The 27,813-nt window shown below is 43.6% G+C and overlaps 1 protein-coding gene across 2 annotated transcripts; it reads left to right on the top strand.

Moving 5' to 3' along the window:
* The first annotated feature begins 162 nt into the window (after positions 1-162).
* On the top strand, positions 163-27,813 carry LOC144129153 (acid phosphatase type 7-like). Of its 2 annotated transcripts, none has more exons than XM_077663098.1 (12): positions 163-320; positions 9,888-10,082; positions 10,942-11,121; positions 12,584-12,609; positions 16,649-16,746; positions 17,032-17,106; positions 19,104-19,155; positions 19,854-19,967; positions 23,942-24,070; positions 24,855-24,926; positions 27,194-27,331; positions 27,422-27,813. In XM_077663098.1, exons 1-12 carry the CDS (start codon positions 206-208, stop codon positions 27,476-27,478), a joined length of 1,251 nt encoding a protein of 416 aa, XP_077519224.1. In that variant the 5' UTR covers positions 163-205; the 3' UTR covers positions 27,479-27,813. The 2 variants fall into 2 exon arrangements, with proteins under 2 accessions (XP_077519224.1, XP_077519223.1); XM_077663097.1 differs by having other exon boundaries at positions 17,032-17,103; positions 19,041-19,155; positions 27,422-27,812.

The raw sequence follows: 27,813 nt of genomic DNA, 5'->3' as shown, positions 1-27,813 counted from the left end.
TATATCGCTCGCTCGGTTGATACGCAAGCCCACCAGCCGGCTTCTCTCACGGACGTTTCTTGAGTCAGGAGCCTGGCCATCTGTTTGCCTGTCCAAGAGTCTAGCTAAGTGATACGCCTCCTTGCCACAAGTGCAAAGTCATGCCGAAGGCGGCTTATAAGAGCGTGCAGTTTGGTGGCCACCGTGTTGTGCATTCCGTACCACGATGGCTGGCCTCCGAAGTTCACTTCTTGTCGCGGCCGTCATTTGCGCAATTCACGTTACAACTTCGAATGATGTGGTCCGAACGCAGCCGCAACAGATCCACCTGTCATACGGAGGTAAGGAGGCTTCATAAGAGAGGCGGTTTGAAATCTTAACGAAAGACTTCGAATGCTCAAAATAGCGCACTTAGTTCAACGAATGCGAACGCTATGACCGAAGGGGCACGAGAGTTCGCACGTTATCAATCTTTGGTCAGAGAAAATATAAATGTTTGCGGAATTTGGTGATTGCGTGAAGATAATTGAAAGGATATCGGTTAGTGAAAAAGCCGGAAGAGAGGGCACGCTTAGGGCTGGTTTGCATAATGTGAAGGTCAACGACCTTAGGCTGCAAGTAGCCTTTGTGGAAGGCTTGAAATTCATTTCTGCCACCTGCGGTTCTTGATACTCCGACTAGCTTCGCATAGTACACGGGCTGCCACGAACACCAAAGCCACTGAGCCACCCCAAGTTTTAAGCTTCGAATAGACACTTCAGGCATTTTTCGGTTGTCTTCAGGCGTTTCAGAACAAATGGAATCTGCCTAGTATGTGGCAACGCTAAGGAGCACTAGCTGAATGGTCGTATCTAGTTCGGGCTGTTCGCTAACAAAGATGATGTAGATTAGCGTTCGCTCACAGCATTTTATATTTTGTGGTGTTGACACGCCCGTGTGCTGTGCGATGTCAGTGCACGTTAAAGGTCCCCAGGTGGTCGAAATTAATCCGGAGCCCTCCGCTACGGTACCTCTTTCTTCCTTTCTTCTTTCACTCCCTCCTTTATCCCTTCCCTTGCGGCGCGGTTCAGGTATCCAACGATATATGAGACAGATACTGCGCAATTTCCTTTCCCCAAAAACCTATTATTATTATTATTATTATTATTATTATTATTATTATTATTATTATTATTAATATTATTATTATTATTATTATTATTATTATTATTATTATTATTATTATTATTATTATTATTATTATTATTATTATTATTATTATTATTATTATTATTATTGACACAGTCTTGAAACCCCTTGCAAGACGAACGTGTGCAAGTTCGGTGCGCAGTGAATATGTTTTCACGCTGTGAAGGCAGTTCTGCTGACAGGGAGAAAAAAAAGGCTTAAAAAAAAAAGGCTGCTTATTGGACGATCTTGTCGCCGCAATCAATTGAACAACTAGGCGTCGGCGATAGCGGCAAGTGGGCTTGGAATTCGTCGAAAACCAGTATCATCGCCACTCTGGGCCGTGGTGAATTAAACGCTGGCGAAGAAGCCGATAACTTAGATGCTTCTCTAACAACCAAGGCCACTGGCCCAAAGGCTGACTCCCAGTGACGTTTAAAAAAGTCATTAGGATGCCATGAAAGGCCAAGGTATTCATCAAAAAGCTACGTAATTCCAGTACTAATTTCGACAAGAAATAGGTGGCACTCGTCGAAGCCACAAACTAAAGGCCATTAACAGCATTTTCTAACCGCTGAGAGTGACTTCTTGACACTCACATTTGTGATCATTTTAGAGGAGAAGATTTATTCGAAGTGTATTATACCCAGATGCATGAATTTTAAAACATGTATTTTTGTAAACTGCTGTTCATACAAGGTAATTCAAACATTCTTTCTTTGTGCTTTTGCCAATCCTGCTTGGACCAAAAAGGCCCACAGTATCATGTAAATAACTAATGTTCACCTGGAAACAATTTCAGTTGTCTGGATTTTCAGGCAAAGTTGATTTAAAAGTTATTCTAGGCCTTCATCGCATTAAACGAATGAGATTAACTGAAAATAAAAGCAGTCAAAATCATCAATAAAACGATTCGAATACTTAGCACGCCAAATAGTACACACGCATTAAAATTCAAGCATAGAAAGCAAAGGACGCCTAAATGGACGTCGCTAATGTCTCCCAGCAAGGCATCAGCAGAAGCAGCGACTACATACAATATGCTTGCTAATATCAATCATGCTTTTACAATTGTGGTGCTTTAGCTCTGAAACAGATTCTCAAGAATTTCTCATCTTTCTCGCCCATTTTCTCCAGTACATATTTCATGCCTAAACCAATAAAATTCCCGATATTAGCTTCAATTTAGGCATCTGCAAACACTGCAATAGATACAAGGTAATCCTGAGGTTTAAAAGTCTTATCGACTCCCACAGAATCTATCTCGTGAGTCATGCACTTCGCTCCGGCAGATAATATATTACACGAAGCGTGCCCGCAGAGTCCGTTGTGCAGTTTCTCCGCGAACAACAACAACAAAATGAAAAGCAGTTTGTGGAAAGGAAATGACGCAGAAACTGTCTCACTTGTCCGTGTACCCCTCACCCGTGGCGTGAGGAGATGGATGAGAAGGGAGTGAAATGAGAAAGAGGTGCGGTAGTGGAGGGTGAGAAAGAGGTGCGGGAGTGGGGGGCTCCGGCGTAATTTGGACCGCATGGAAATCTATAATGCGCACTGATGTCGCAGAGCATCCGGGCGTTTTTTTGCGTTTCACCTCCATCGAAATGCGGGCGCCGCGGCCGGTTTTCAACCCGGGTACTCCGGCTCTGTAGCCGACCACTGAGTCACCATGGCGGGTGGGAACAACCGAGTGAGGAACGGATAGAAGGATAAGAACAGGATAGCAGAAGAGGAGAAGAAAGCAAGAAAGCTTCGAAGCAACGCCTTTCCCGTTTCGCGCTGCAGTAACCAGCGTTATCGCCGAGTAGCCAGAAACGGCGGTGGTTATCAGTTATAATGATAATGAGCATGATTACAATGTTTGTGATGATATCGATCGGTGCAGGGATAATGATGAACGAGTCACTCTCTAAGACGGTTCGAAATGCTCATTTTCGTCGTCATTACTTCGCACTACTTACTCCGTGAAAGTGATTAGCGACTAAAAATAAAATTAAGCATTTACGTAGTGATGAATTAAACTTTACGGAGATACTAGTTAGGCTACGTAAGTGTGTTTTATCAATTTACTTTTAAGGTTTAAAGTAAAAACAGTGGTTGAAACTAAATGACCACGATAATTATCTACACCATCTTAATTAGTCTGTCGATGCCATTAATGTAGTAAGCACTTACATCTCACGTGTTTCATTGATAAGGATGAGACTTCTATAATCACAACAGTGAACTAAACTTTTTTTTTCGAAAAAATAGCGCGAAAAGACACACTCACTAAAACTCCAAGAAAGACAGGGACACGCGTCCTTATCAAAAGACAGAACCCCAGGAGGTCGAAATTATTCTAGAGTCGTTTACTACAGCGTGTCTCTTAGCCGATATGTGTCACTTTAAGCAGTTAAACCTTCACATTTAAAATCTAAACACTTGAAGGCTCTTGTCTTTAACTGCCAAATTTTCAGAGTCATAAGTCATGATAGGAGTCCTCATCTTGGTCTCATTAACGGGCAACCTCAGTAGCTCACAATATCCAGAACCTGTCTGAATACTTTTTCAAGAGCGAACATTTCATGCCGTATAAACAGCCTTCATTCACAATTAGATGCAAAAAAATTTGGCAGGGGACTTCGCAGCAGTGTAAAGAATGTCGTTTTTAATTATTACGCATCATAAATATAGTAAAAACGATTCTTCTTATTCCGTTTTTGTTTTTGTAACTCTCTAACAAAACCAAACACTTCACTATAAACCCATGCAACAAAAAGAAATAAAACAGTAACCATCGTTCCTCCCGAGCGAGTTTACAGCTAAGAGCGAAGCGCCTGGAGCAACCTTGCCAAAGTAGCTCCTTGGCCATCACTGTAACTTTACTATCGCTTGTCTTTTTCTTTCCTTTATTCTTTCCGCTAGTAACACAGAACATCTTTTTAGTTTCAGTTTACGGTGACGTACGCACTTTTCATAGCTGCCCTGAAGCTGCCGGATAACACATGCCTCTCTCGTAAAATCACGCAGGCCTCGAGAAAACATGTACACCTGGCATTGGCAGCGCCTCAGTTCCCGGAGCCCCCCGTTCGGTCTATGTTTACCTTCGAAGCACGCTTCATATTTTTGTGCCTGGCTACTTGTAAAAGTTTCCCAAGTATACTCAGCAGAGAACGTCCTTAGAAGCAAAGAGAAAGCGTTGCAGAGCGAGCCTCCAGCTTTCTGTTCTCGGTTCTAAATCGGCAGGAAGGAAGCGAAGAAAAATGTTGCCCGCTGGCAACAATTTTGCTGGCACTCTTTTCTTAGACGTCACCTTGTCTAACGTGCAGCGGAAGGAAAGACTGCGCAGTCGGGGTCAAAGACACGAAGCGCTCCTTTGACAGCGCAGGCATTTTGCAACTAAGGCACTGCTTTCTGAACATACTAAAAGCTAGAAATGAACACTGTTTCGTGTAAAGGATATTGGAGATTAATACACTACAGCGAAATACTTCTTGGTACTTGTTTGGTAGGAATTATTGCGCACGAATCCTTGCTGTGCCCTTGACGGTACACCCGGATTTCTCTTCAAGCAGACTGCATAAAAATATCACAATTTTGTTTGAAATGGTTCATGAATAGGTGGGTCAGATTATTTCATTGAAAGGTAGCTAGCATACTGAGGGAAAAGGACTTGATGCTGCCTTTCTTTTTTCTCGTTTCGTATGTAGTTCTCTTCGGGGGTGTCCAACATTTCATTTCATTTCATTTTCATTTTAATACCTTAAAGACCCACTGGGGGTATTACATAAGGGGTGGGTACATACAGTCAAATGAACAAGTGTTATGTTGAAAAATGGTTGGTAACAGCTTCGGCGAATGTGGATGGGCATGAGATGGTAGCGATGTCATTGGAGAGGTTGTTACAGTCTACAGAAACACGGTGAAAAAAAGAAGCGGCACAGGTAACAGTACGGGCACGGGGTCGAAACACTTGGAAAGGATGACGAATGTGGTGGGATATGCCGGCTGGCGGGGCAATGTAGGGAGCGCAGCGCAGCGAACTATGGAAAAATTTATGGTATAGGCAGAGGCTAGAAATACGACGACGAAGTGAAAGGGGGCTAAACTGGATTCCGCTTTTAAAGATGTTACACTGATATCGTACGAATAGGAGGAATGAATGAATCTGGCTGCTCTGTTTTGAAGTGACTCGAGCGCATTGATAAGGTAAACTTGATGAGGGTTCCAAACTGGCGATGCGTAATCTAACTTTGACCTGACAAGAGTTTTATATGCTAGTAATTTTACCTGTTGTGTGGCGTGGCGAAGATGACGTCGTAAGAATCCGAGAGTTTTATTAGCCGAGGAAATGACGTTAGTAACGTGTGTAGCCCATGATAAGTTGTTACACAGTGTGACGCCCAGGTATTTGTATGATGAAACGGACTGCAGGTGAACGTTAGCGACTACATATGGGAAATCAAGCGGGTTACGGCGGCGGTGGAAGGACAAACGTTTACATTTATGAGGGTTCAGTTCCATTAGCCAACGGTCGCACCATTCCTGTATGCGGTTTAGGTCATCTTGAAGGTATGTTGGGTCGGAGGCGTTAGTAACTGTGCGATAAACGACGCAGTCGTCCGCAAACATGCGAATATTAGAGCACACATTTGTCGGTAAGTCATTAATATAAATTAGGAATAGAAGCGGGCCTAGTACAGAACCTTGAGGGACGCCTGATGTTACTGGAAGCGGATTGGAATTTTGATTGTTAACAACGACAAACTGTGAGCGATTAGTCAGGAATTTTTCTATCCATTTTACTATGTCGGGGGGCAAGTTCAAACGGGAAAGTTTTAGGATTAAGCGTTTATGAGGTACCTTGTCAAATGCTTTTGCCAAATCCAGGAAAATGGCGTCGGTCTGTAGGTTAGAATCGAGATTAGCATGTAAATCATGAATGAATAGGGCTAGCTGCGTTTCACAAGAAAAACCTTTCCGAAAACCGTGTTGAGACGAATGGAAAAAATTGTTCGAGTCGAGGAAGTTTATAATATGAGTATAGATGACGTGTTCCATTAGTTTGCAGGGCACACTAATAAGGGAAATGGGTCGGTAATTTAACGGCGAATCTTTGTTACCTGATTTGTAGACTGGAACGACCTTTCCAGTTTTCCAATCGTCCGGTAGTTGTCCTGTTGAGAGTGACTGGGTAAAAAGTAAGCATAAGAACTCGGCACAAATATCATTAGTGTTCTTTAGAAGTTTCGAGTTAATATGGTCTACACCAGATGAAGATGAGATTTCCATGTTTCTAATTAAGGACGCAATACCCAGTGAGGAAAATGCGACTACCGGCATAGCATGCTCAAAGAGTAAATTAGATGTATGAAGTTGCGTATCGGTTTCATTAGTAAAGACGGATGAGAACGCTGCGTTGAATAAAGTAGCGCACTCAGAGTCGGTCATAGCCATGCCTGATTCGTCTTTGAGGGTAATCGTGTGTTCATGATGAGGGTTAACGGCTTGCCAGAGCTTCCTGGGGTTATCGCTGAGCATATTAGGAAGGTCTTGATGAAAAAAGTTGTGCTTGGCGTTATGGATAGCAGATTGATACGATTTTTCCGCAGCGCGGTACTTCGCCCATGCGCTTTGCGCTCCATGGGCTCTTGCTGAGCGGAACAGGCGTTTCTTTTTATTTTCCAACCTTTTAAGACTTTTAGTAAACCATGGTTTGTGTGGATTAGCGTGGAAAGTTATTTGGGGAATGAATTCATTGACTAGGGCATCAAGTTTATTCTTAAATGCTAGCCAGTTCTCATGAATACTTCGTGAATGAAAACTTGAGGAAAAACTTACGAAAAACGTTGTCAGTTCGGCATTCATTATGTCATAATTACCTTTGTTGTAAAGGCGGATTGTTTTATTGTATTTTGGGCGCCTAATTGCTTTAAGGTCGATGTTGACATGCATAGTTTTGTGATCACTAATCTCAAGGAGGTACGTAATGGGCTGAACGCTATCTGGGCAATTAGTCAGTAATAGGTCTAAAATGTTCGCACAGTTTTGTGTTACGCGCGTAGGTTTGGATATTACTTGAGTAAGGTTAAAATTGTAGCAGAAATCTAGGAATTCCCTTGCTTCGCCATTATTAGTTGTCGGTGCGGGCTGGTGCTGCCAATCAATATTAGGAAAATTAAAGTCGCCAAAGAGGAAGATGTCGCCAGAAGAGGAAGATTCGATAAATTGTTGGCAGAAATTAATAATATTGTTTTTTCCTGTATACGTTTCAATTTCTCGTTTCTGTCTGGTTCTTACTTAATTTTTGAAAATCCAGACTCACGGTATGAATTTATTGATTGTTCGAGTTGACGGAATGACAGCAAGAAAACAAAAACAGCCGCGAATAAAAAACAAGAGAAAGAAGAGTTGCGGACCGGTTTTCGTCATGAGCCCACCGCAAGTTGTCTTTGCATGCACACCTTATCTGGCCTCGTCCAGAGCTTCACGAATCATAAACGAACGCCATCTATGCTAGCATCCAGCTTTTTTATGCATCTTGTGCACCTGAAAAAAATGCACTACCTATCCAGTGTTGTTCTCAGTGCTCCCAATGGACGCTGCTTTCGACAAATCTTGCATTGCTTACACAAGTCCTAACCATACGGCTTCCTTGTATTCTGTGTGGCATTTCGCGAGTCGCGGGCGTAGTGATTTCGCGAAAATAAATAAAGAACAAAGAAAACGCGCAGGTAAACGCAACTGAAACGAAACCCGCACATCGAATTCTTAATTAAAACTGGAATGTCACCGAAACATAGCTTCCCCATCGCCAGTACTGCCCGTGCCTGTCGAGGCGCTGGGAAAGCTCCGGACACCGCTTATTAAGCTGGCATAGTGGATTTGCCGCCAGCCCTCTGCGTCCGCGCGCGGGCCCGCTCGGCAGGTTGTCATTGGGTCGTCGGGTCACCTCCGCAAAAGGGCCGGTCCCGGCTCGTGTCACCTCCTGGACTAGATTACCGCTCGGCGCATTTCCTGAGAAAGTTGAGACTCCATTAAGAGCCAATTATGGGGACACCCATGGTTTCAGATATAATCCACTCAGAGAAGAAGCGGGCGTCTTCCGATCGCGCTGCCCCCTTCGGGAGCTGTCGGGATAGAACTTACGGCATTTGAGCTACGATGGGCTCTTAATCCGCTTAGTCCACGGTGAGCATGAGCTTTAGTATCTATAACGATGTAGGAAGTAAATTATAGTTCTGTATTTCCTCTTCTGCAGCCTCTTTAAAGAGTGCCAATGTAATTACTGAAATGTTGGAATTAGTAATTCTTGCGCAGTGATGGTTTCTTCCATTCTTTGTTAGATCGCACCTATTGATTTTAAACTGTACTATTTCTTCGTCAAAGTAGCCATTGGCGTAGCAAGTGAAAACGCAGAAGAAAATGTACACGCGAAGTTTAATGTTAGCTCTTATTCAGTAAGCTGTAACGGCTCAGTTACGTACACCCCGCTGACGACAGTTTTGGTGGTCTGTGATATCTACTTCACCGGAGAGAAACAAAACAGTGTAGCGCCATCTGTCAGCAAAAGCACAAAGCGCCTCATGCGCAATTCTTAGAGGGCGTTACTTTTCACCGAGGGTTGCAGAGCAGAAGGGGCAAACTATATTAAACTATGACGACCACATCTGAAAAAAGTAAACATGGTGCAGAGTATAACATGTAAGTATTTTAGCGAGATGTAGTCAGGTAGCGGGATACACCAATAATAGCATGGTCTCACATCAATATGTCACTTTTGCTAAGCTAGTCTTGTGATATTTTAAATGCCCAATTATAATCATAAACCATCGTCTCTTCAGTATTACAGTGCTCAATTCTTACACTATAATGCAAGATCCTTTCATTTTCATTATCAATTAATCACACATTTTTGTCAGTCTTCAGCCTGTTTTTTTAATTATGTCATTGACTTACATCGGACAGTGTCAGCGCTCCTTTCACTCTAAGTGGCTGACGAACATATTTGAAGTAGCCTAAAAAAAAAAGCGCTTAACCCCATGATGACTGGTTCCAATGCAGGCGGCTCCAGACAGCGTGCCTATAGGCTTAAGCTTTCGATGACAAGCGCACTTGGCATACACAGGCAGATTCGCGGGCAGCTCTTGGAAGCGGCGGATCGATATGTGTCGTGCATTTCTGTTTAACTTTACTCGTAGAACTTAAAAAGATTGATCAGTGAGTACCCTGAACAGCATTTTTCCCGCTCTTTTTTTATCTTAGTTACAGAGAATGAAAAATGAAGATTTGATTTGATTTCATTTGAAAACTCCTTGCTCAGGAGGGCTATTGCCTTCCCTCTTTGTTTTTATATGCGTCCCTGCGAGTGTGCGGTGGTCGACGGAAATGCGCGTGGAGCATGTGCCGTCATGATTTTAAAAAAAATCGTTGAAATTCTTGGTTAGTTTCCCTAGCAAAGCTTCTCTTTTGGCGTTTCGATAAATAGATGTGAGCTTGAGGGCTTCATTGACAGCGTATAACCGCCACAAGGATGCGGCTCAATGGCTGGTACTCGCCACATTGCCAAGCCGCTTCAGTGGCAGCCAGGATGAATTCAATGTAGCTTGCCCAAATACCAAATAGCTGAGGCGTGTGGAGACAACACGAAATCGTTTATGCGATGGAAGAGAGGCACTAACGAACAGGGGTAAAAATTTTCTTCGTTTTTCAGGAGGACGTTTCTCAACCGTTGTTTATCATTTCTTTTTTTTTTTCAGCCAGAGAAAATCAGAGAGTCGTCACATGGGTGACGTTTGACCCTACAAGAACTCCTACCGTCGAGTACGGTGTGAAGGGGTTCCAATACACGGCCGAAGGTACTACAACCAAGTTTCAAGATGGCGGAAAAAAGAAGAGGGTTTTATACATCCATCGTGTCCTTCTTAAAAACCTGGAGCCTAATACTCAGTACAGTAAGTTCGTTTGCTTCGCTTCTTTTTCCTGTTTTTAGAGTCACGCTTTGGCTGGCTTTCGTTACCTTTGTGTAAAACGTGAAACACGGAGAAGGATGTGCTCTTAAATCTTATTTCGGAAGTTTTTGCAGCCATTATTTTTGCGTAGCTTACTTTGCATTTGGATCCAATTCGTTTAAGGAACTCAATTTTTAGCTCGTGCGAGATTTTCGCTCAGTAGTCAGTCGTGCTCTTGGTGCCAACCCCCTGCTTTTACCTAATCAGAGCTAGCAGAGAGAAATGACCTAGGCTGTTCACGATACGGCTGGCTGTAATTCGAAAAAGTGCAACTATTCTGTCAACTGGTAGACTATGCTTGTCGTCACCTCCGACAGAAGAATAATTGCGCTTTTCCAAGGCAACGGGACTTTTCTCTTCGACATTTTCAGAGTATAAATCGTGTCTTTGCTTCAGACAAGCTAGAGTACAATTTAGGCAGCACATAATTGCCGAATACCCTATACCCTTTTTTTATGACGATGCTCGGAGTTACAAAATTGCATTCCCTTTTTTTCACACAGTACAATTACTTTGTGCAGATAAGTATAAATTAACAAAATATTAAACCTATAATTACTACGCAAAGCGAATCTAATCATATAAATTATCTCTAAAATATTTGCGTGTGCTGCGTGTATAGCACACCAGTGTTTAAGAAAAATGTTTTCGGTGCCACGTCTACAAAGACTGCAAACCTAAATGGCAGAAGTCTTTCATTTTCGGCCCTGTACTTGAAGTTGTTGAATGGCAATGTTTAAGAGGGCATAAAAATTCTCTCATACGCGTAGACTGTACAGATAGCCGCTCCATTCAAACGCAGTGTACCACTGCGGCAGCGCCGACGGCTGGAGCGCCGCCTACACAATCCATGTGGCGCCCTCTGGGAGCAGCAGTGCCACACTCGCTGTCTATGGCGATTTGGGGAACGCGAACTCTCGCTCCTTATCAACCTTGCAGCGCGAGGCTCAGACTAAAGGCATCGACGCTGTTTTGCATGTCGGTGAGTATTGGTTTTAAAATATTCATCACTTCACGTTTCTTTATATTACTATGTTTTTAATTACTGTGTTTTTATTACTGTTTTATCTTAATACTCTGTCCCCAGCGGCTGCGGAGCAACTTACATAGGCGGTGGTCAGACCTGTGACGCAGCGGAGAGCAAGGGTAGCAGGGGGAGAGGATAGAAAGTTAGGTGCGCGGATGAGATTAAAAAGTCCGCGGGGATACGGTGGCCGCAGCTGGCAAAGGACAGGGCTGATTAGAAAGCATACGTGCAATACTTAAAGCCACGAAGCTGACGCTTTGAGGGAAGCGGGGAAAACACAGGCGGCGCGTACTGGACGAAACTGCGACGGCATCTACGGCCACTAGGGAGCGCTTTGATAGCTGCCAGTCACTGAGTGTGGCCAGGCACCGTGTTTTGAGGCAAGCGCCAATATAAGCGAAGTTGTAATATCCCCGTGTCCTGTTTCGTGCCCGGAAGGAACATTGATATCAAAACTACCCTTTATCCTGATGTGTGCATTATATATATTTCAAGTGTTGTATTTGAATAATTAATTGACGCTTCTGATATGATCTACTCTTCTCAAGGCCCCACACCTGGAAATGGGTTGAGCGTAAATGTGTGTTCAGTTTGGTTTTGTGGAGTTTAACGTCCCAAAGCAACTCAGGCTATGAGGGACGCCGTAGTGAAGGGCTTCGGAGATTTCGACCACCTGGGGTTCTTTAACGTGCACTGACATCGCACAGTACACGGGCCTCTAGAATTTCGCCTCCATCGAAATTCGAGGAAATGTGTTCCATCTTATCTGGAAACTTCATGTGGCAGAGAGGGGGTAGGTAGATGGTTGCTTGACAGTGACAAAGTGATTAAGATAGGGGAAAGCCTTATAGTGCTTACCTGCGTTTCTACAAGAGGACTTGCCTTAGTCTCGGCAAAGCGTTAGTCATTGACGAGGTTTAAATAGGACCGTCACAAGTCCTCTCGTCGAAAAGTTGACAAGTACCGTGAGGCTATCCCCTCCTTGTTCACTTTGGGAGCGTTTGGGTAACACAGTTCTGCAACACTGTTTACACAAATGAAGGCTAGCTGTTCCGGCAACTGCTCCCTAAATATTTAGTGTCAACTTGCTTTTGGAATGGTTGCATCTCTCTCTTTGCATTCCCACTTTGCCTCGATATTAATGAGCATTGTGAAACAGCGTCTGATCGAAACTCGGTGCAGACATATTAATTGCCCTGTTGAGTTCAGCACCCACCAAGTACGCGTGCTACAGCCATCAGTGTATGAGGAAATTTCATGCAAGCAAGAAGGTTCAAAATCGCGTAAATGTAGATAGTATTCGTAATGGCGGTTCACCTAATCACAAGCAATATAGCTCTGCTAAAGTATCTCAAGGCCGTCGTGAAACGTTTACGATGCAGCCTATTAACATTTCTTTTTTTTTCTTTGCTCTTAGGCGACTTTGCTTACGACATGAAATCGGTACGTATGATAGTAATTCGCATTGCATGATGCAATACGATTTTTTCATGTTTCCTAGACGCAGCTCAATAGCAGACATTTATTCACGAAGAAAAACATAGTTAAATGCATGAACCAATGTGTTATTAGGGTCAGGGGCCAGCATGAAAGGCGGAATTCTCTGCTGCGATTTTGCTCCGTGCAGTTTTCGCAAAAGCGTTGGTTTCTCACAAGCTCCTAGTAAAGGTCTTTCAATGGCTGAGGAAGATACTTGGGAGTTACAGCGGCGGACGTGTTCCCGGCAGTAAGTAGGAGAAAATCGGGTAGAAAAGTGGAGGGCCCCGTCTTGTCATCAATTTCCTTGAATGCGCATCTCTTAGCCGAGACAAATGGCTAGCAGTGGCAGCCGTCTAGGCAAATGAATGCGGTCCTATCATTAATCCTCTGCCGCATTCTTTTCGTCCCAACTGGGCTGCAGTTTTCTTGTCCGTGCGGGAAAAAAATGAGGAGCTCTGTGGGCTTGCACGCGGATATGAGCAGAGTTATTGGGATATCGGTATCTCGTTTAGAATGCGGCCGCTTGAGCATATTTAATTGCTGAGCTACGAAGCAAGCCATGATCAATTCGTGTGTCGCAAGGCATGGTGCGTGGCCTCTTCAAATATCACTGATACTCTTCATAAACAAAGTCGTTAGTCTCATGTCGCAGCTTGCTAGAGAAGGCTCGCCGTGATTCTGCGCTAATTTATGGGATTTAGTTTACGCCCGTAATTGGTGAATTTTCCTTTTTCAAGCTCTAAACTTTGAAGCAAGCTCAAATGCCAGCGCATATAACGGGATGGAAGCTTTTGTCACGTGGACTTATACAGTAGGTGAGCTGTAAGGTGAGGTTTACCATCAGTCTGGTCTCTGTCGCCACCTCTGAACTATAGTCGGAAACATCTCAAGAACTTAGTGGCTCTTCCCGATTAAAAGGACCCCCTTCCAGCCGATGGCGTCGGCCGATTCTCATTACCCTGCTAGCGTGACACTGCAGGGAGGGGCACCACGACCACAGGGGGGGGGAGGGGGGGGTTATCCCCGACCATACAGGGAAGGGATTATCCCCTTTCATCTACAATTCCCTTCTTTGTCACAAAGCAGGGTCATGAGAATAGGCGGATGAAATTGGCTGGAAGGAGATCCTTTGACGGAAACGGCCACTGCTTTCTTGAGTTGTATCCGAGAGTAGTTGACAAGATCTCCTCAGCGAAGCTTGTGGACTGACCAATGTTAAAAGTAGGTATAATCATTTCCGTCAGTTTTAGCGTGTTGCTATAACGTCCACAAATAGACACTGTTTTAGTAGCAGGCTTCATTTTTTATATATACGAATTATGCCAGTATCTGAAATAAATAAACACTTTTAGGAAACATTGTTTGATGGGACAGAAATCTAAAGCCAATATTTTTGTTATAGGGCTATTAATTTAACCGATATGCACTAATGAACTTTTATTGGCTGACTTCGGCACACTCACGACAGCGGACGATACCCCTCTTCATCAATTGCCACACCAAGCTTGCGTTGAAAAGTACGAATTGTCTTAGCTGGCTACCATCATGCACGACTGCAACGTCAGGCACACTGCACGAGAAGGTGCCGATGCGAGTAGAGTGATACGTTAAAGTCGCACATCACACCTCCTACTGACGAAGCAACGATTTTGAATAAGCTCACCACCATTGTGACGAAAGAAATACTGCGCCCGGATGATCTGTCCGTGTCATATAGAGGAATGATCATGCAGCAGAGTCGGCCATTTTGACTGCCAGCCAGCAATGCAGAGCGAGGGAGGCAGGGCACCGGCGGTCAGTACACCAACATTGAAGAGGTTGATTATATTTTTTATGTTAAACAGAATGCGTTTTTTTAATTAAAATTGCCGCCCCTCCGTAACCTAACCACGCACGCCATAGAGGAAGAAACAGCCGTTTAACTGTGCCCAACAAAGTTACAGAAGTTGTACATAGAGCAGTTTTTTCCACAATGTTTCTATCGCTGAACAGCAGAGATTTAAACGTAGTGCTGTAAAAAAGGCGCACCAAAATAAAGTAAATATTTTACAAATCGCCTGTGCGATATAAAAAGACGAGACTTAAGAGTGCACGTTGTTGGGCGAGTCGGTCGTACATACTTAACCAAGGAAAATGCGGAAAAAAGAAGACACGGACGATAAGAGCACAAGAACGGGCGCACACTCGCAACTGACTTTATTCAGAAAGAAACACACATTCGTATCTTCATGAACGCCAAATCATCGTCTAAAACGCACATGCCACAAAGTTTTTTTTTCTTTTTATGCGATTTGATTGACATATCGCTTACGCAGTTATCCCCTGAACTGTCGATAAAAAAAGCCTCTGCCAGCTCACGTGTTGTCTGGTCACGACCGCGACTCAAGAATTTGGTACTGTCCAGCAAAGGCTGGCATGGCTTGCCAGGCGTAGCCAAAGTGCATGCGCCGCAGTGTAAGGGCAGATTTGTTCGGTTTGGTTTGATTTACGGGAGTCTAACGTCCCAAAGCGACTCAGGCTACGAGAGACGCCGTAGTGAAGGGCTCCTGGAATTTCGACCACCTGGGGTTCTTTAACGTGCACTGACATCGCACAGTACACGGGCCTCTAGAATTTCGCCTCCATCGAAATTCGACCGCCGCGGCCGGGATCGAACCCGCGTCTTTCGGGCCAGCAGCCGAGGGCTGTAACCACTCAGCCACCACGGTGGCTTATAAGGGAAGATTGGATCCGTTCCCATTCTTCATAGAAAGCATGGTGTTCCCCCAGTCGATCTTAATACAACTGCTCATTTGGCCTATGTATACTTTCCCGCATGTGCGGAGGATCTCATAAACAACCCCTCCCCCCCCCCCCCCCCCCCCGCCCCATCCCCCCGAACACCTGCCAAATAGAGTGGCGACGCGTTTCGTGCACTGTCGCACGCATCTTTACGCCGGGACGACCCGGGGGCATAGAGAGGCCAACTTGCGCGGTGCAGAAAAAACCACCGGCACACCGTAGCGATTGGCTACATTCTTGACGTTGTGGGACACCCTATGAATACATGGGACAACCGCCGGTCTGGTCTTTGGTCGACCGCCACCTTCGTGGGGTGTTCCAGTCTTCAATCTTTGCAGAAGCTTCTCTGCCACAGCGGCCACGACCGACAAAGGGAAACCAGCCTTCGGTAACCTACCAACCTGATTATTGAGGCTGTCAGTGGCCAGGTGACCACATGACTTTTGCAAGGCTTCCTTCAGGCACAACACACCAATGGCGCGTTTTACCGTCCTAGGATGTGCAGATTCAAACGGCAACAGGTCTTTTCGAGCTTGTGGTGAGTGCATCCAACACGCGAGGGCGACACCAGCTTTCTATAGAGAATGGGAAAGGATCCAATATGCCCTTACATTGCGGGGCATGCACTTTGACTACGCCTGGCAAGCCATGCCGGCCTTTGCTGGCTAGAACCAAACTCTTGAGGCGCAGTCGTGACCAGAAAGCGCGTGAGCTGGCAGAGGCTTTCTTTTTTATCGACAGTAACGGGGATAATAGCGTAAGCGATATGTCAATCAAATTGCATAAAAAAGAAAAAGGTTGGTGGCATGTGCGCTTTAGACAATGATTTGGCGCTCATAAAGATACAAATGTGGGTTTCTTTCGGAATTAAGTCAGTGGCGAGTGTGCGCCCGCCCTTGTTCTCTTCTCGTCCATGCCTTCTTTTCTAAACACTTCCCTTCCTTAAAAAAACTAGATCATTTTTTTGGGGTTGGAGGGTCCCGTCGATGAAAATCACCTAAGACGAAATTCCCTTCCAAAACGGGTAATGCGTAGACGAAATCATTGCTAGTGCATTTGGAGGTAAATTGTTAGTCCTAGTCATTCAGGACGCTTATCTTTCGTATGGTACAAAGGTGTCAAATTTTTCTAATGATTAGACCGAGAGTTCGAAAGAGCTCTTTTGTGTTTCAGAAGTTAAGCGTGGCCTGAATATTGATATTAATTAATTATTCCCTCATAGGAACAAGCAAAGATTGGAGATGAATTCATGCGTCAGATTGAGCCGATTGCTGCTTATGTTCCATATATGACTGCCGTCGGAAACCATGAGAAGGCTTAGTAAGTATCTAGCCGCTTACTTAAGAAAGTCCTTGGCACTGCCAAAAAAAACAAGGGTTGTCAAATTTATTCACAAATCAATTTATTCTTTGACAAATCTTTTTTTATCACTGTTGCCGCAGATGAGACGTACTGCATCTTATCTCATGCAAAGCATGAATGCCGCTGACCTTTGTAGCCTTTGACCTCTTACGCTGTTCCGCTTTGTGTAATATACTTTTTAGATTTTAATTACTTTTATTAATTTTCTTCATCTCATCGCACTGCCTCGCCTTAACTCTCCAGCAACTTCTCAAACTACGCAAACCGATTCTCGATGATGGACAAGAGCGGCGCCATCAACAACTTCTTTTATAGGTAAGAGAACAACCGACAAATTTTCATTTCCATTTCATGAATTTTGTGGGGCGCTAAACATATCGGCCATTGTTTACGAGAAAGGAGAATCCGGAAGAAGTTACTTTTGTTAATGATGAGTGTTAATGGCACCAGGGCAACTTTGGCTGAAGAGAGTTGGGGCCAAGGGAATTTTATGAACACGACACAGTGTACTGCGAGATAGAATGAACCACAGCGGTATCGAGTACTGAAGACCATAAGTACATGGCTTTGATGGTGGTAGAAAACAAAGATTTTCAGCTGGGGTGAATTTGACAACGCGTATTCAAAAGTACTTTGATGCGGGAGAGTTAAGTTAGATATCGTAAGTAATATACCTTTCTTGCTCTTTCCATTGTTCGTGTTGCTAAACCACTCAGAAGCAATATTTTATAGCCTCGCTTCCAACTTTTTTGGAATTCTTTTAAAACCTACGCTTTTAAAATAATCCTGCTAAAAAAATTTTATTAAGACACCTTGAGCTTTGCGAAAACTCGTTCTATCAACTGATACGGCTTTACTGCAAGTGCAACAAATATTTTGCAGAAATGCTTCGAAGTGAAATGAACAAGCGCTCGTTTCTAGTGATGGAAGGAAAACTTATGCTACTAGGAAAAAAGTAGACAAAATTTGCAAAAGCAAGAGGGAAAAAAAATAATTATCGACGTCGCCGTAACGTACAGTGGCTTCACAAAAAGTCGTTGTTATGTTAAAAGTAAACGCTCAAAATGCGAATTGTAAACAATCTCAATTAGCGATAACGAAAATGTTGATCAAGATAGAACAGGAAAGGCCTCCCAACCAAACAAATATCACTACAACAAAAAAACGATATCATCGCAAAATGTTTTCGCACTGGGAAGTAAAGCACTGCACCAGAAACGCGCAGAAGCGTCTGATTGGATGCGTTTTGACACAAACAAGGTGTCCCACTCGATTCGTAAATAAGGTGTCCTGCACAGAAGAATTAACGGTCAACGGTCCTCAGAAAGAATATTTTTAAACTGCAGATTTTGGTGTTGGGAAGGATCAGATAGCAAAGCAGTCAGACAGCATTGAAGAATTGTACGGGAAACTCACATCCTTACTATGGCAGCTGCAAACGTCACACGCCGTTTAGCTGGATTGAAGGATTCTTAACAATTACAACTGCACTCTGTCTCCTTGATGTGAAGATGAGCACTATCACTTCGTGTGTCCAATCTGTGGAATGACGTCGGAATGTCTCCACAGCTTGTTTACTGGGCACCGTTAAGCATTCGTCGTGCCAGGAGAAGCTGAGCGTTTAGAACAGTCTCAACAGATACAGTTCCTCCGAACGTTTCGACCTCTAGGAATGCAATAAAAAACCATGTTCTGAATGCAGCGGAACTGTTTTCTTCAAGCAACCTGAATTTTAAACGAATACCGGTTAATTGTGAACAAAAGATCGATAACTTTCCAAATGGTAGCATGCGACTGCGGTAAGAAATATGGAATTCCGTAGAATTGGCGGACGATTGTGCTTATGCCGAATGCTATAAACGCTTGTTCTTTCACTCCCTCCTTTATCCCTTCCATTACGGCGCGGTTCAGATGTCCAACGATATATGAGACAGATACTGCGCAATTTACTTTCCCCCAAAACCAATTATTATTATTATTATTATTATTATTATTATTATTATTATTATTATTATTATTATTATTATTATTATTATTATTATTATTATTATTATTATTATTATTATTATTATTATTATAAACGCTTGATCTTAGCTTCTTAGAATTGCAATTTCTCCAAAGGATGCATTGAACAAATACATTGCGCTCTTCTTTCGCGCTATCCAACCATGACTTTGAGCATACGTCCGTGCGAATTTCTTCTTGGTATGCTTACTTTGTGGGAAGTTCTCACGACACTCCGGTCTTCGCAGCTTTGACATTGGGCCGGCACACATCATAAGCTACTCCGCGGAATTCTACTTTTTCCTCAAGTATGGATGGCATCAAGTTTCACGGCAGTACGACTGGTTGGTGAAAGATTTGCAGGTACAATTCCTATACAGCATTAAACGGTTATCGGCATGTGGGAAATAACGATTCAGAAGCAGATTCTTTCTCTACGCAAATATACTCCCAGAATGATGCTTCTTCAGTTTTCTAGGGTCAAAGGCTTTTACAAGAAACAAATTCTCTCTCCACACAAATATTCTACCAGAATGATGCTTCTTCAATTTTCTAGGGTCAAAGGCTTTTACAAGAAACATTTTTAATCGGTAATCGATAACTTCAGAAACCTGTTAAGTGAGTCTTGTTTCTGTCGATAGCCCTCAATTTTTTGCCTTGTGCTAATGATAGGCCAAGTTAAATTTTTTCTTAGCTTTTCTTAAACATTTGTTCGCTTCTTTTCCCTTTTCTCGTGCGTTGGCTAGCGGCACGTATAATAATTAAACCGTAAATCAACCTTCCTTTCATTTTAACCTGAACTAATTGTAAAAGGAACCTCCACTAACAAAGAGATAAATTATAACAAAGGTGCCGAAAAAAATTCTCGGATGTTTTAATGAATAAACAACCGCCACTGACGAATCAAAATTTCAATACCTTCACTGGCACACTATTCCAGTTTCAGGGAAATGTTGCTCATATTCATCCTGGAATATTGAATATTGCTTTTGATTCAGCGTGACTCTGGTTTACCCTGTCAAACTGGTTACAACCGCTCATTTTTTTTTCTGCATACTTAGGAAGCCAACCTGCCTGAAAATAGAGCTAAGAGACCATGGATCTTCACAATGTCGCACCGCCCTATGTACTGCAGCAACCTTGGAAAAAGGGACTGCAATTCAAATTCAAGTATTGTAAGTCTCACAGTTTGTGTCTTTTCGACGTTTACTACGATGCAAACAACAACGCGTATTTTGAATCATTTTATAAAGACAACAGAAATCGCCAGATCTGTGCAAAATTTTCTCTGCAGGCTCAAAGCTGTCTGCATTTGCGTATTTTGGCAGTTGACTAAGAAGAAACTACGGAAGCCTAGCGATAGGAAAAAAATTGATGCTGCGCAAAAATGTTTGAAATTGTTGTTCTTATAACGATATATAACAAATGTTCGTATAATTCCCACACGTTTAGGCCTTACCGCGCTCTTGTTAAAGAAATGCTTTAGCGTAATTATTATTTCGAGGAATTCGCTCTACGAGAGCGTCTGCAAGTAAAAATATTACTAGGGGTTCAACGCGCATTAATGTTTGCGTCACGTCTCTCCTTGGTTAAAAGCTGCCTTTCGAGCAAAAATTTCACCAGCTGTCGTTCAAAAATGCCTTGAGCGTTGAAAACCCCGCGAGACGTTCCATCCCGCTTTCTTTTTCCTTGTAAGAAAAAAAAAATCACCGCAGAACGCATTTTCTTCCTGAAACTCCAGGACGTGGTCGGAATATGAAGACGATGCAGAGCTGATATCTTGGCGTCTAGAACAAACAGCTTGTCGAGTTTTCGACTGGCCCTTTTATATTTAGCCCGATAGTTGCTGATGATGGCGATAGCAGCGGCTCCGAGGTGCCCTGTAGGGTAAACCAGTCCCGTTGTACAGAATGTTTGTCCAACCCGTGTTAGTGTCTCAGAAGAGAGATATGGCTGACCGTGTTCCGCTGTGGTGGCGCGTAAAGAAAAATTGAAACACCTACCACAGTATGACCGCGCCAATGGTCCCGATCCTGCCTTATATGGGGTGCCTGGCTCGCACAGCCAATAAATATCTAGAAAACTGACCCGGCATCAGTTTGCCCAGCAGTAGCAATAGATATCTGCGTCGCGGCAAACACATATTGGCTATTGCCTTCCTGAGTAGGACCGAATTGAATAGTAACATAACCTCTGTTTTTTTCCTATTCGAGGAACCGACAGCTTTCAGCCATGTCCATTAGCCGCTTCTGCTTCCCGCGTTGTCTTCGTACACACGTCCCCAGAGCCACGGAAAAATGAGCACCTTACTTCCGCCCTAGCAAAGGAGAAATAAGCCTGTTTCCCCATGGTATTTTGCTCTGGTCATATTTTGTCCGCCTTGCTCTCTCTCTTTCTCCTGAGCGAAACACTTACTGTCTCACCCTCTTACCTGTCGCTTTCGCGTGCCGCCGTTGCTGCGAGCGTGGTTGTGCTCTCCCTGGCAACATGATGCCAATGCTAGGAGGAAAAACCTGGTTTTGACAGGCTTTGTTTTTTTTATTCGTTGGTTTCTTTCTTGGGTTGCGGAAGAATCAAAGCGCACAAGATAAAAAAAACGAAAGCAAACATCCGTCGGCAATGTTGTTAATGGATATTTATTAAGAAAAATAAAATAAAAAGATGCTGCTAGCCGCGGCATCTGCCATCGAAACCTGAAGCACCTCAGCTGCGGCTAGCGGGAATAAAAGGACAGGGAGGGGACAGAAATACGGAAAGAAAGCCGGGAGCGAAAGGGAGAAATGATAGGGGTAGGGCGGCAGTATACGCTACGTACAAATACAGGATATGGAAATACCGTCGATAAAAGAAACAAGCACATTTTGCACGACACGTGGTTTGACTAACTCTGCCTAAGTAGGTGGCTGATTTTATGCTGGCCTTCTGAAGGTGTGCAGCGTTCTGGACTTTCAAAGCTTCTCGCTTCGCGATTTGACTGGTGGGCGTAGTGGATTGCATCCGGTTCTATAAACCGACATTGACTATAAAGTGCGATCTACCGTTACGTTTACTATAACAGTTAATAGTGCAGTGACATTAGCGTACGGGAGCTTGACGCTTGAGCGGAAAATGAATAAAGCAGTCACTTCAAAATCTACTTGCCAGCCCGGCAACACTAACACCCGTCGCTACACATGAAATAAAGTTCGACTTTATAACATTATCGCAGAAGGAAACTGTAAATAGTCCCCGCGTTGCTCGCTCGCAAGGAGCCGGAAAAACAGGTGAAAAAAGAAGGAACAAAAAAAAAGTAGAAGGTGAAAAAGGAAATAAAGAAAAAGAACGCTTAATCTGGCACGTTATCTAATAGGCTACTTTACTAGGTAGGTGCGAAAATTCGAATGTTTCGAATAGCGAATCGATTATCCTTCTGCTTGATTCGAGGAATAAGTGAGATTTTTCAAGTGGAGAATTTTCCGAAACGGATCAAATTCGCTCTAACGTTTTGGAATAGTTTTTCGAATAACTGGCACCAAGCTCGAATCGGGTCCGCCGTAGTTTTCTTCTGCGGCTGTTTTATATATTAAAAGTAGCGCCCACTCCAGCGCCGCACAGCATTTCTGCATAAAAATCACTACTGCATACATGTTAAATGTACTAATGCAAAATATATGCAGTAATACTTTGAACCGCCGAATATGTCGTCTCAACGCGACAGCAAGTTAATAACTTAGGACAGACGGAAAATTAACGGTGAGAAGCGCCCATGAGATGACAAAAATGAAACAAAATCTGAAGGTCAACAGTTATGACCCCAAATACTCAAGATGAGAAAAGAGGACATTATTGCGTCATAATATAATCATAAATACCGAATACGCCTTTTATTTTCAATTTATGCAAAAAATTTATATATCTTCAATTTTCTCAATTTTCAGTACAAAAATATATGATAATCATATCTTTTTATTCACTACTGTATGGCCTCCAAGGCTAAACGACGTGGCAGTGTTAAGCCACGTTTAACAAACTCAGCCTTCATATCGGAGGCCATGACTCATAACTTCTGTCCCTCTCATGAATTGAGATGAGCTCGCTAATTTGTTCGCCGTCGTCGTCAGCTGAAAAATGCCACCTTCCTGCGCCCATGACACAGCATTCACAAAGTAAGTATACTCACTTCGTGTCGCGCGCCCCCTAGTGGAAGTCCGCACTGAGTCTTTTGACAGACTGCAGTTTTAGCTCCGTCAGTTATAGCGCCGCCGCCGGCGCTTCGCTGTTCCACATGATCAACCGTTTTGTGCAAATATTCGCTCAAGTAGCGAATGCTACCCACACAAATATTAAGTTCGTATTCAGTTTGATTCAGCGCTTTCACTTCTGGCATTCGCATTCTATTTGGTTTTTAACTACATCATGTGTCCAGTTCAGCTCTATCACTACTCGATTCCAATCCTATTCGGTTTGTAACTACACTGTATGTATTCGGTTCGGAAGCAGGACTAGGCTATTCGTGTTTGATTAGGTTTTGAAAAAGTACTATTCGCGCACACCTATACTTTGCGTTTGAGAAGGGGCACGAATGGAGAGTAAATTAAGAGGGAAATACAGCACCTCTCCTCTGTGAACGGTGAAAGACGAAGAATGAATGCTCCGTGGTGTGATTGTAGGCGGCGACTCACTCCCAGAGCTTCCATTTGTGAAAGGTGCGCTTTACTAGCTGGTGCGCAAATGAGTGTCGGTAAATCACACATGCGACCAGCTAAGCCAATGGTGGGTATGGAAGGAATCGAAATTTATGTCACATGTAAATTGCGCCTGTGGACCTATTTATTTCAATTTACTTTACGTTCTATTATTTTTCTTTTTTTCCTAGCTACGGGAGCAACACGCTGAACAATCGGCCAACAGAATAAGAACACCTGATATAAATAACAACTGCAGCATTCCTTTAGACGTGAGAAGAAAATTTAGGATTTGCATTACAATTTCGAAGCAAAAGATGGAATCCGACGTAACTACAGCGCCTCGGGTGTCGCTGACGCCGACGATTCGCGCTTCTCAAATGTACGCTTTGCTGTGGCGCAAACACGCGCGCAAAAGGAGTCTGTGCAGCGCGGACATAAAGCGAGCAGCGAACCGGCCTTACCTGGAATTGCGTTCTTCGCAGGCGCGCAAAGGATTCCCGCTGACAAAGAAGTACGGCCTGGAGAAGCTGTTCTTCAAGTACGGCGTGGACATGCATTTCACCGGTCACCAGCATTCATACGAGCGAACGTTTCCACTCTACGACGGCCAGGTAGAAGCTTGCGTCACAGCTTCTACGCGTCCCGAGAAATCGCAGAAAAGCCGTTGGAGCGGTTTCCATTTCAACAGTATTTCTCAAAACATAGCGATGTTGAAATCGTGCAATAACAGAAAGATGTTTTATTTTTTGGATTGCAACGGTAACGGCAGCGTTACCAGAGGCATAGACATGAGATGCTTCGTATTGATTCCACGTATCTAACAAATTTAGGCCTGTCTGCAGTGGCCGTGCTACTTTTGCCGGCTAGTTCCAACCTGAAACTATCCCGGCCATAACCTAAAACGTGTCGCACTTCAAATCGCTTTGTTTTCGCTCTGTCGGCGACTAGGCCCAAGTCAATGCCCTTATCGCGTGCTGTATTGTGAGCGTATCGAGGATTATGAGGTAATTTACAGCAGTCGTCTTTCCAAACCACAGCTCGCAGTAATGATTGCAGCAATTGTAATATGACAACTTTGACCACACTTGACCAAGGTTGTCCCCAGTAATGCTTCTGCATGTGTCTCATTTGCTTTTTTTAGGAACAAGGCACTGCTGTCATAACTGCGGTTCATTGAAGCAGTGCAAAAACTGTTCCATGATGTTTAGCTATAAAATATTTCGATCTGTTGATTTCTTTTTATATCGTATCGAAGAGTGAAATCTCGTACACAAACATGTGGTTAGAACGGGCGAAGCATATATTTCACTCTGCAGCTAATACACTTAAGAATATCTGCGTTGCTGAATTTTTTTTCTCCTGAACCAATTTTAACAATGCTGTCTCTGCTGACAGGTGTACAAGACAGGTGAAGGGGATCCGTACGTCAACCCGAAGGCACCCATACACGTCATCACGGGAGCTGCTGTAAGTGCCCCCGCTTTCAACACAAGTTGCTAGCTTGCCTCTGCAGGCGTGGCCCGCAGAAAACGGAGCGTTTTTCAGTATTAAAACTTGCAGAGCTGACCCAAATTATATGCCGCGGTGTCATCATGCACCACCATATATCAGCGATTCTGGAGGTGCAATGGCTCCCACTAAACGCGCTCGAGAGTGCTTCCGAGAGTTCCACGCATGCGCGTTAAAGCCACGCTCACATAGAGCACTGCAGAGAACTAGCGAAAGGTAAAAGTTTTCGGCCTACTATTCAGAAAAGTGGAGGCTTAGGAGTTGGGCTTCAGGCCTCAACATCATAAAGTCAGTTCATGAAACTTGCTTTCGGAGGATGTGCAGCGCGAAACTGACACGTTGTACTAAAGTTCTGTGAACGTAGTAATGCACCAGACATGGTCTGAGCGCAGGAAATCTTGAATCTCACTGCGATGAACTGACGGCGATATTTTTGTCCCTAACAAGTGTATGATGAAATGGTGCGTGACATGTCAAGAGCAGACTTTTTCTGTTTAGATTTGTTTGATTCTTAATGCCGGCAAAATTGGGCGTAGACTTGTCGCTTGTCGTAAATTATACGCTTACCTTAGCCTCCAAAACCACGACCAACCACCAGCGACCATCAGCGACCGCAATGAATCCTAAGGTCTCCATAGGGCTCAAATTATGATCTATAGTCCTTTCGCGACGCGTAGTGTCGCCGCAAACCTTAGCACGGAGCTCTACTCCAGTCTCTGTGTGCGTTAGCGTTTCCCAATCTATGACCACGATAATTACGCAAGACTTGTATCATATACACTGCCTCCTCCTCATCTCATAAACTTGTAATTGATGCTAGTAAGGAAGTCGGAATCCGGGAAGAAATGTGAATGCGCAGAGCGTACAGACGATGCGCACCCCTTCGTTGTAACGCTATTTATTGCTGCATCCTTAAGGTCAGTACTGCGCGAGAATCGTAACATTAGGCGGGAAAAAAAAGAAAACAGAATCGTTACGGAAAAAGAAAGCCACACTTCCGGAACTTGGTGGGAATGCCCAGTAGGGAAAGGAAACCCAGCCAGCCCGCTGTCTCGGGTAACTTCTTTACAATGTAGGTGTTGCGGCCACGCATGACCTTTACATGCGCAAGGAGAGGTGTTTGCTAACCGTGCGAAATTCACTACACTCGGGAACCATTGCGCCACTATTATTTCGCATAGAAAACTGACTCAAAAGCGGCAAAGAGTATGCTTAACGTAATTTGCAACTTAACGAACGATAAAGCCCGGTAAACCCAATTTGCCGTTAGTAGCCTTGTAAATTATATCTAGTGCTAATGCCTCTGGAGACGAGTAACAAAAGGTCAAAGGCAGGTAGCGAGGTCTCTTTATTTGTTGTTTTATTTTCCCGAGCAAGGACGTGTTTCCTTCGTACTGTCGCTGTGAGAAATGAAAATGAATGAGCTGTTTATTTAGAAAGGGAGGCTCAAGGCCGTTTTGGAGGGAATTAGGCTGTTACGGAAGCGAAAAGTAGGGGTCTATTGATACATGAAGGGACGGTATGGGTGGTCAAGCACGAAAATAGGAAATCCAGCTGTACTGAGCCAAGCAGCACGCTGCAAATTACAGTGTGTTTCACTGAATCAGATATATGCTGAAATGTGTTATCTGTGGAAGAGAACATTGCACAAGAAGGGTAAATGGAAAACACTTCGTTTTAGAACCTTTGTTATCTGGCAAGAACTGTCTACCTGTTTTATAACCTTGGCGAAAAGCGTTAATATATTTCATATTTGATATATGACTTTCCTATATTTTCACTTGTCGGAAGTTGCAATACAGCGTTTTCCAGGAATAGTTGTTCGTTTCATTTCTTGGTGAAGCCGGGGTATTTTTTTTTTCGCATTCGCCAGTCGTTTTTTTTTTTTTTGAGGGAATTGATTTCCGCTCTCTGGGATTCTTTAACAAGCGCCACAGTGCTAGCTTGCTTCCACTCAAAACTGGCGATGCGGCCACCTCTGCCAAAATTCAACTCCGCAACCTTAGGGCCCACTGCCGAAAGCCGTCGGGGCGAGTACAAATAATATCGTTAATGAATTATATATGTTACCTGAATGCTTGTCAGTATTTGACAAAGAAGAGTAGGATTCTGTTTGAACCTATTAAAGATGACTAGCACTTCTGCAACGGAACCGCATAAAAGAACAGGGAACCTAGCGTAGACACTTCACTTATAAAAGCATTGATCCGTGCTTGTTTATTCAGGGAAACTGGGAGAGGCTCTCAGGGTTCGTGCCTCACCCGAAGCCCTGGAGTGCCGTGCGGATTTCCGACTATGGTTTCACGAAGCTGCACTTGATCAACAAGACGCACATCCTATTGCAGCAGATATCCACCAGAGAGGTGAAGTTGGCTAGCGTTACTCGTTTTACTTTATTTCTTGGTTCTTACTGCCAACATCATGTCTTAACAGTAGGCCCTGTTCTTTTCCAGGAACCCCACGTCGTCGATACAGCCTACATCGTGAAAAATAGGCCAAGAAATTTTTGATGAAGAGTCTTCGCCGGCCGTGTCATCTTAACTTAATGCTGCAGTGAAAAAAAACAAGAAAATTGAATGAAAATGATTTTCCCTCTTAGGTCATATAAATGAATAAAAAATACTGTATAAAATCTGTAAATATAGAATGGTACCGGACTTGTGCTACTGTAGACCCCAATATTTATGTTCAAGCGTTATAGCACTGCAGTAACCGTGCTTTCAAAATGGCATAACTACTGCTGCTATGCAAAAGAAGAGTATTTGTACTAAACCTCAGGGAATAATTTCTCTCTAACGTAAACCTCTGTCTTACCACACTTAACAACCCAGTAAGGATAGTGTTG

This window comes from Amblyomma americanum, chromosome 4 (genome assembly GCF_052857255.1).
Source record: "Amblyomma americanum isolate KBUSLIRL-KWMA chromosome 4, ASM5285725v1, whole genome shotgun sequence".
Lineage (NCBI taxonomy): Eukaryota > Metazoa > Arthropoda > Arachnida > Ixodida > Ixodidae > Amblyomma > Amblyomma americanum.
Note: the sequence above shows the minus strand (reverse complement) of the source record. Positions and strands in the feature narration are given on the sequence as shown.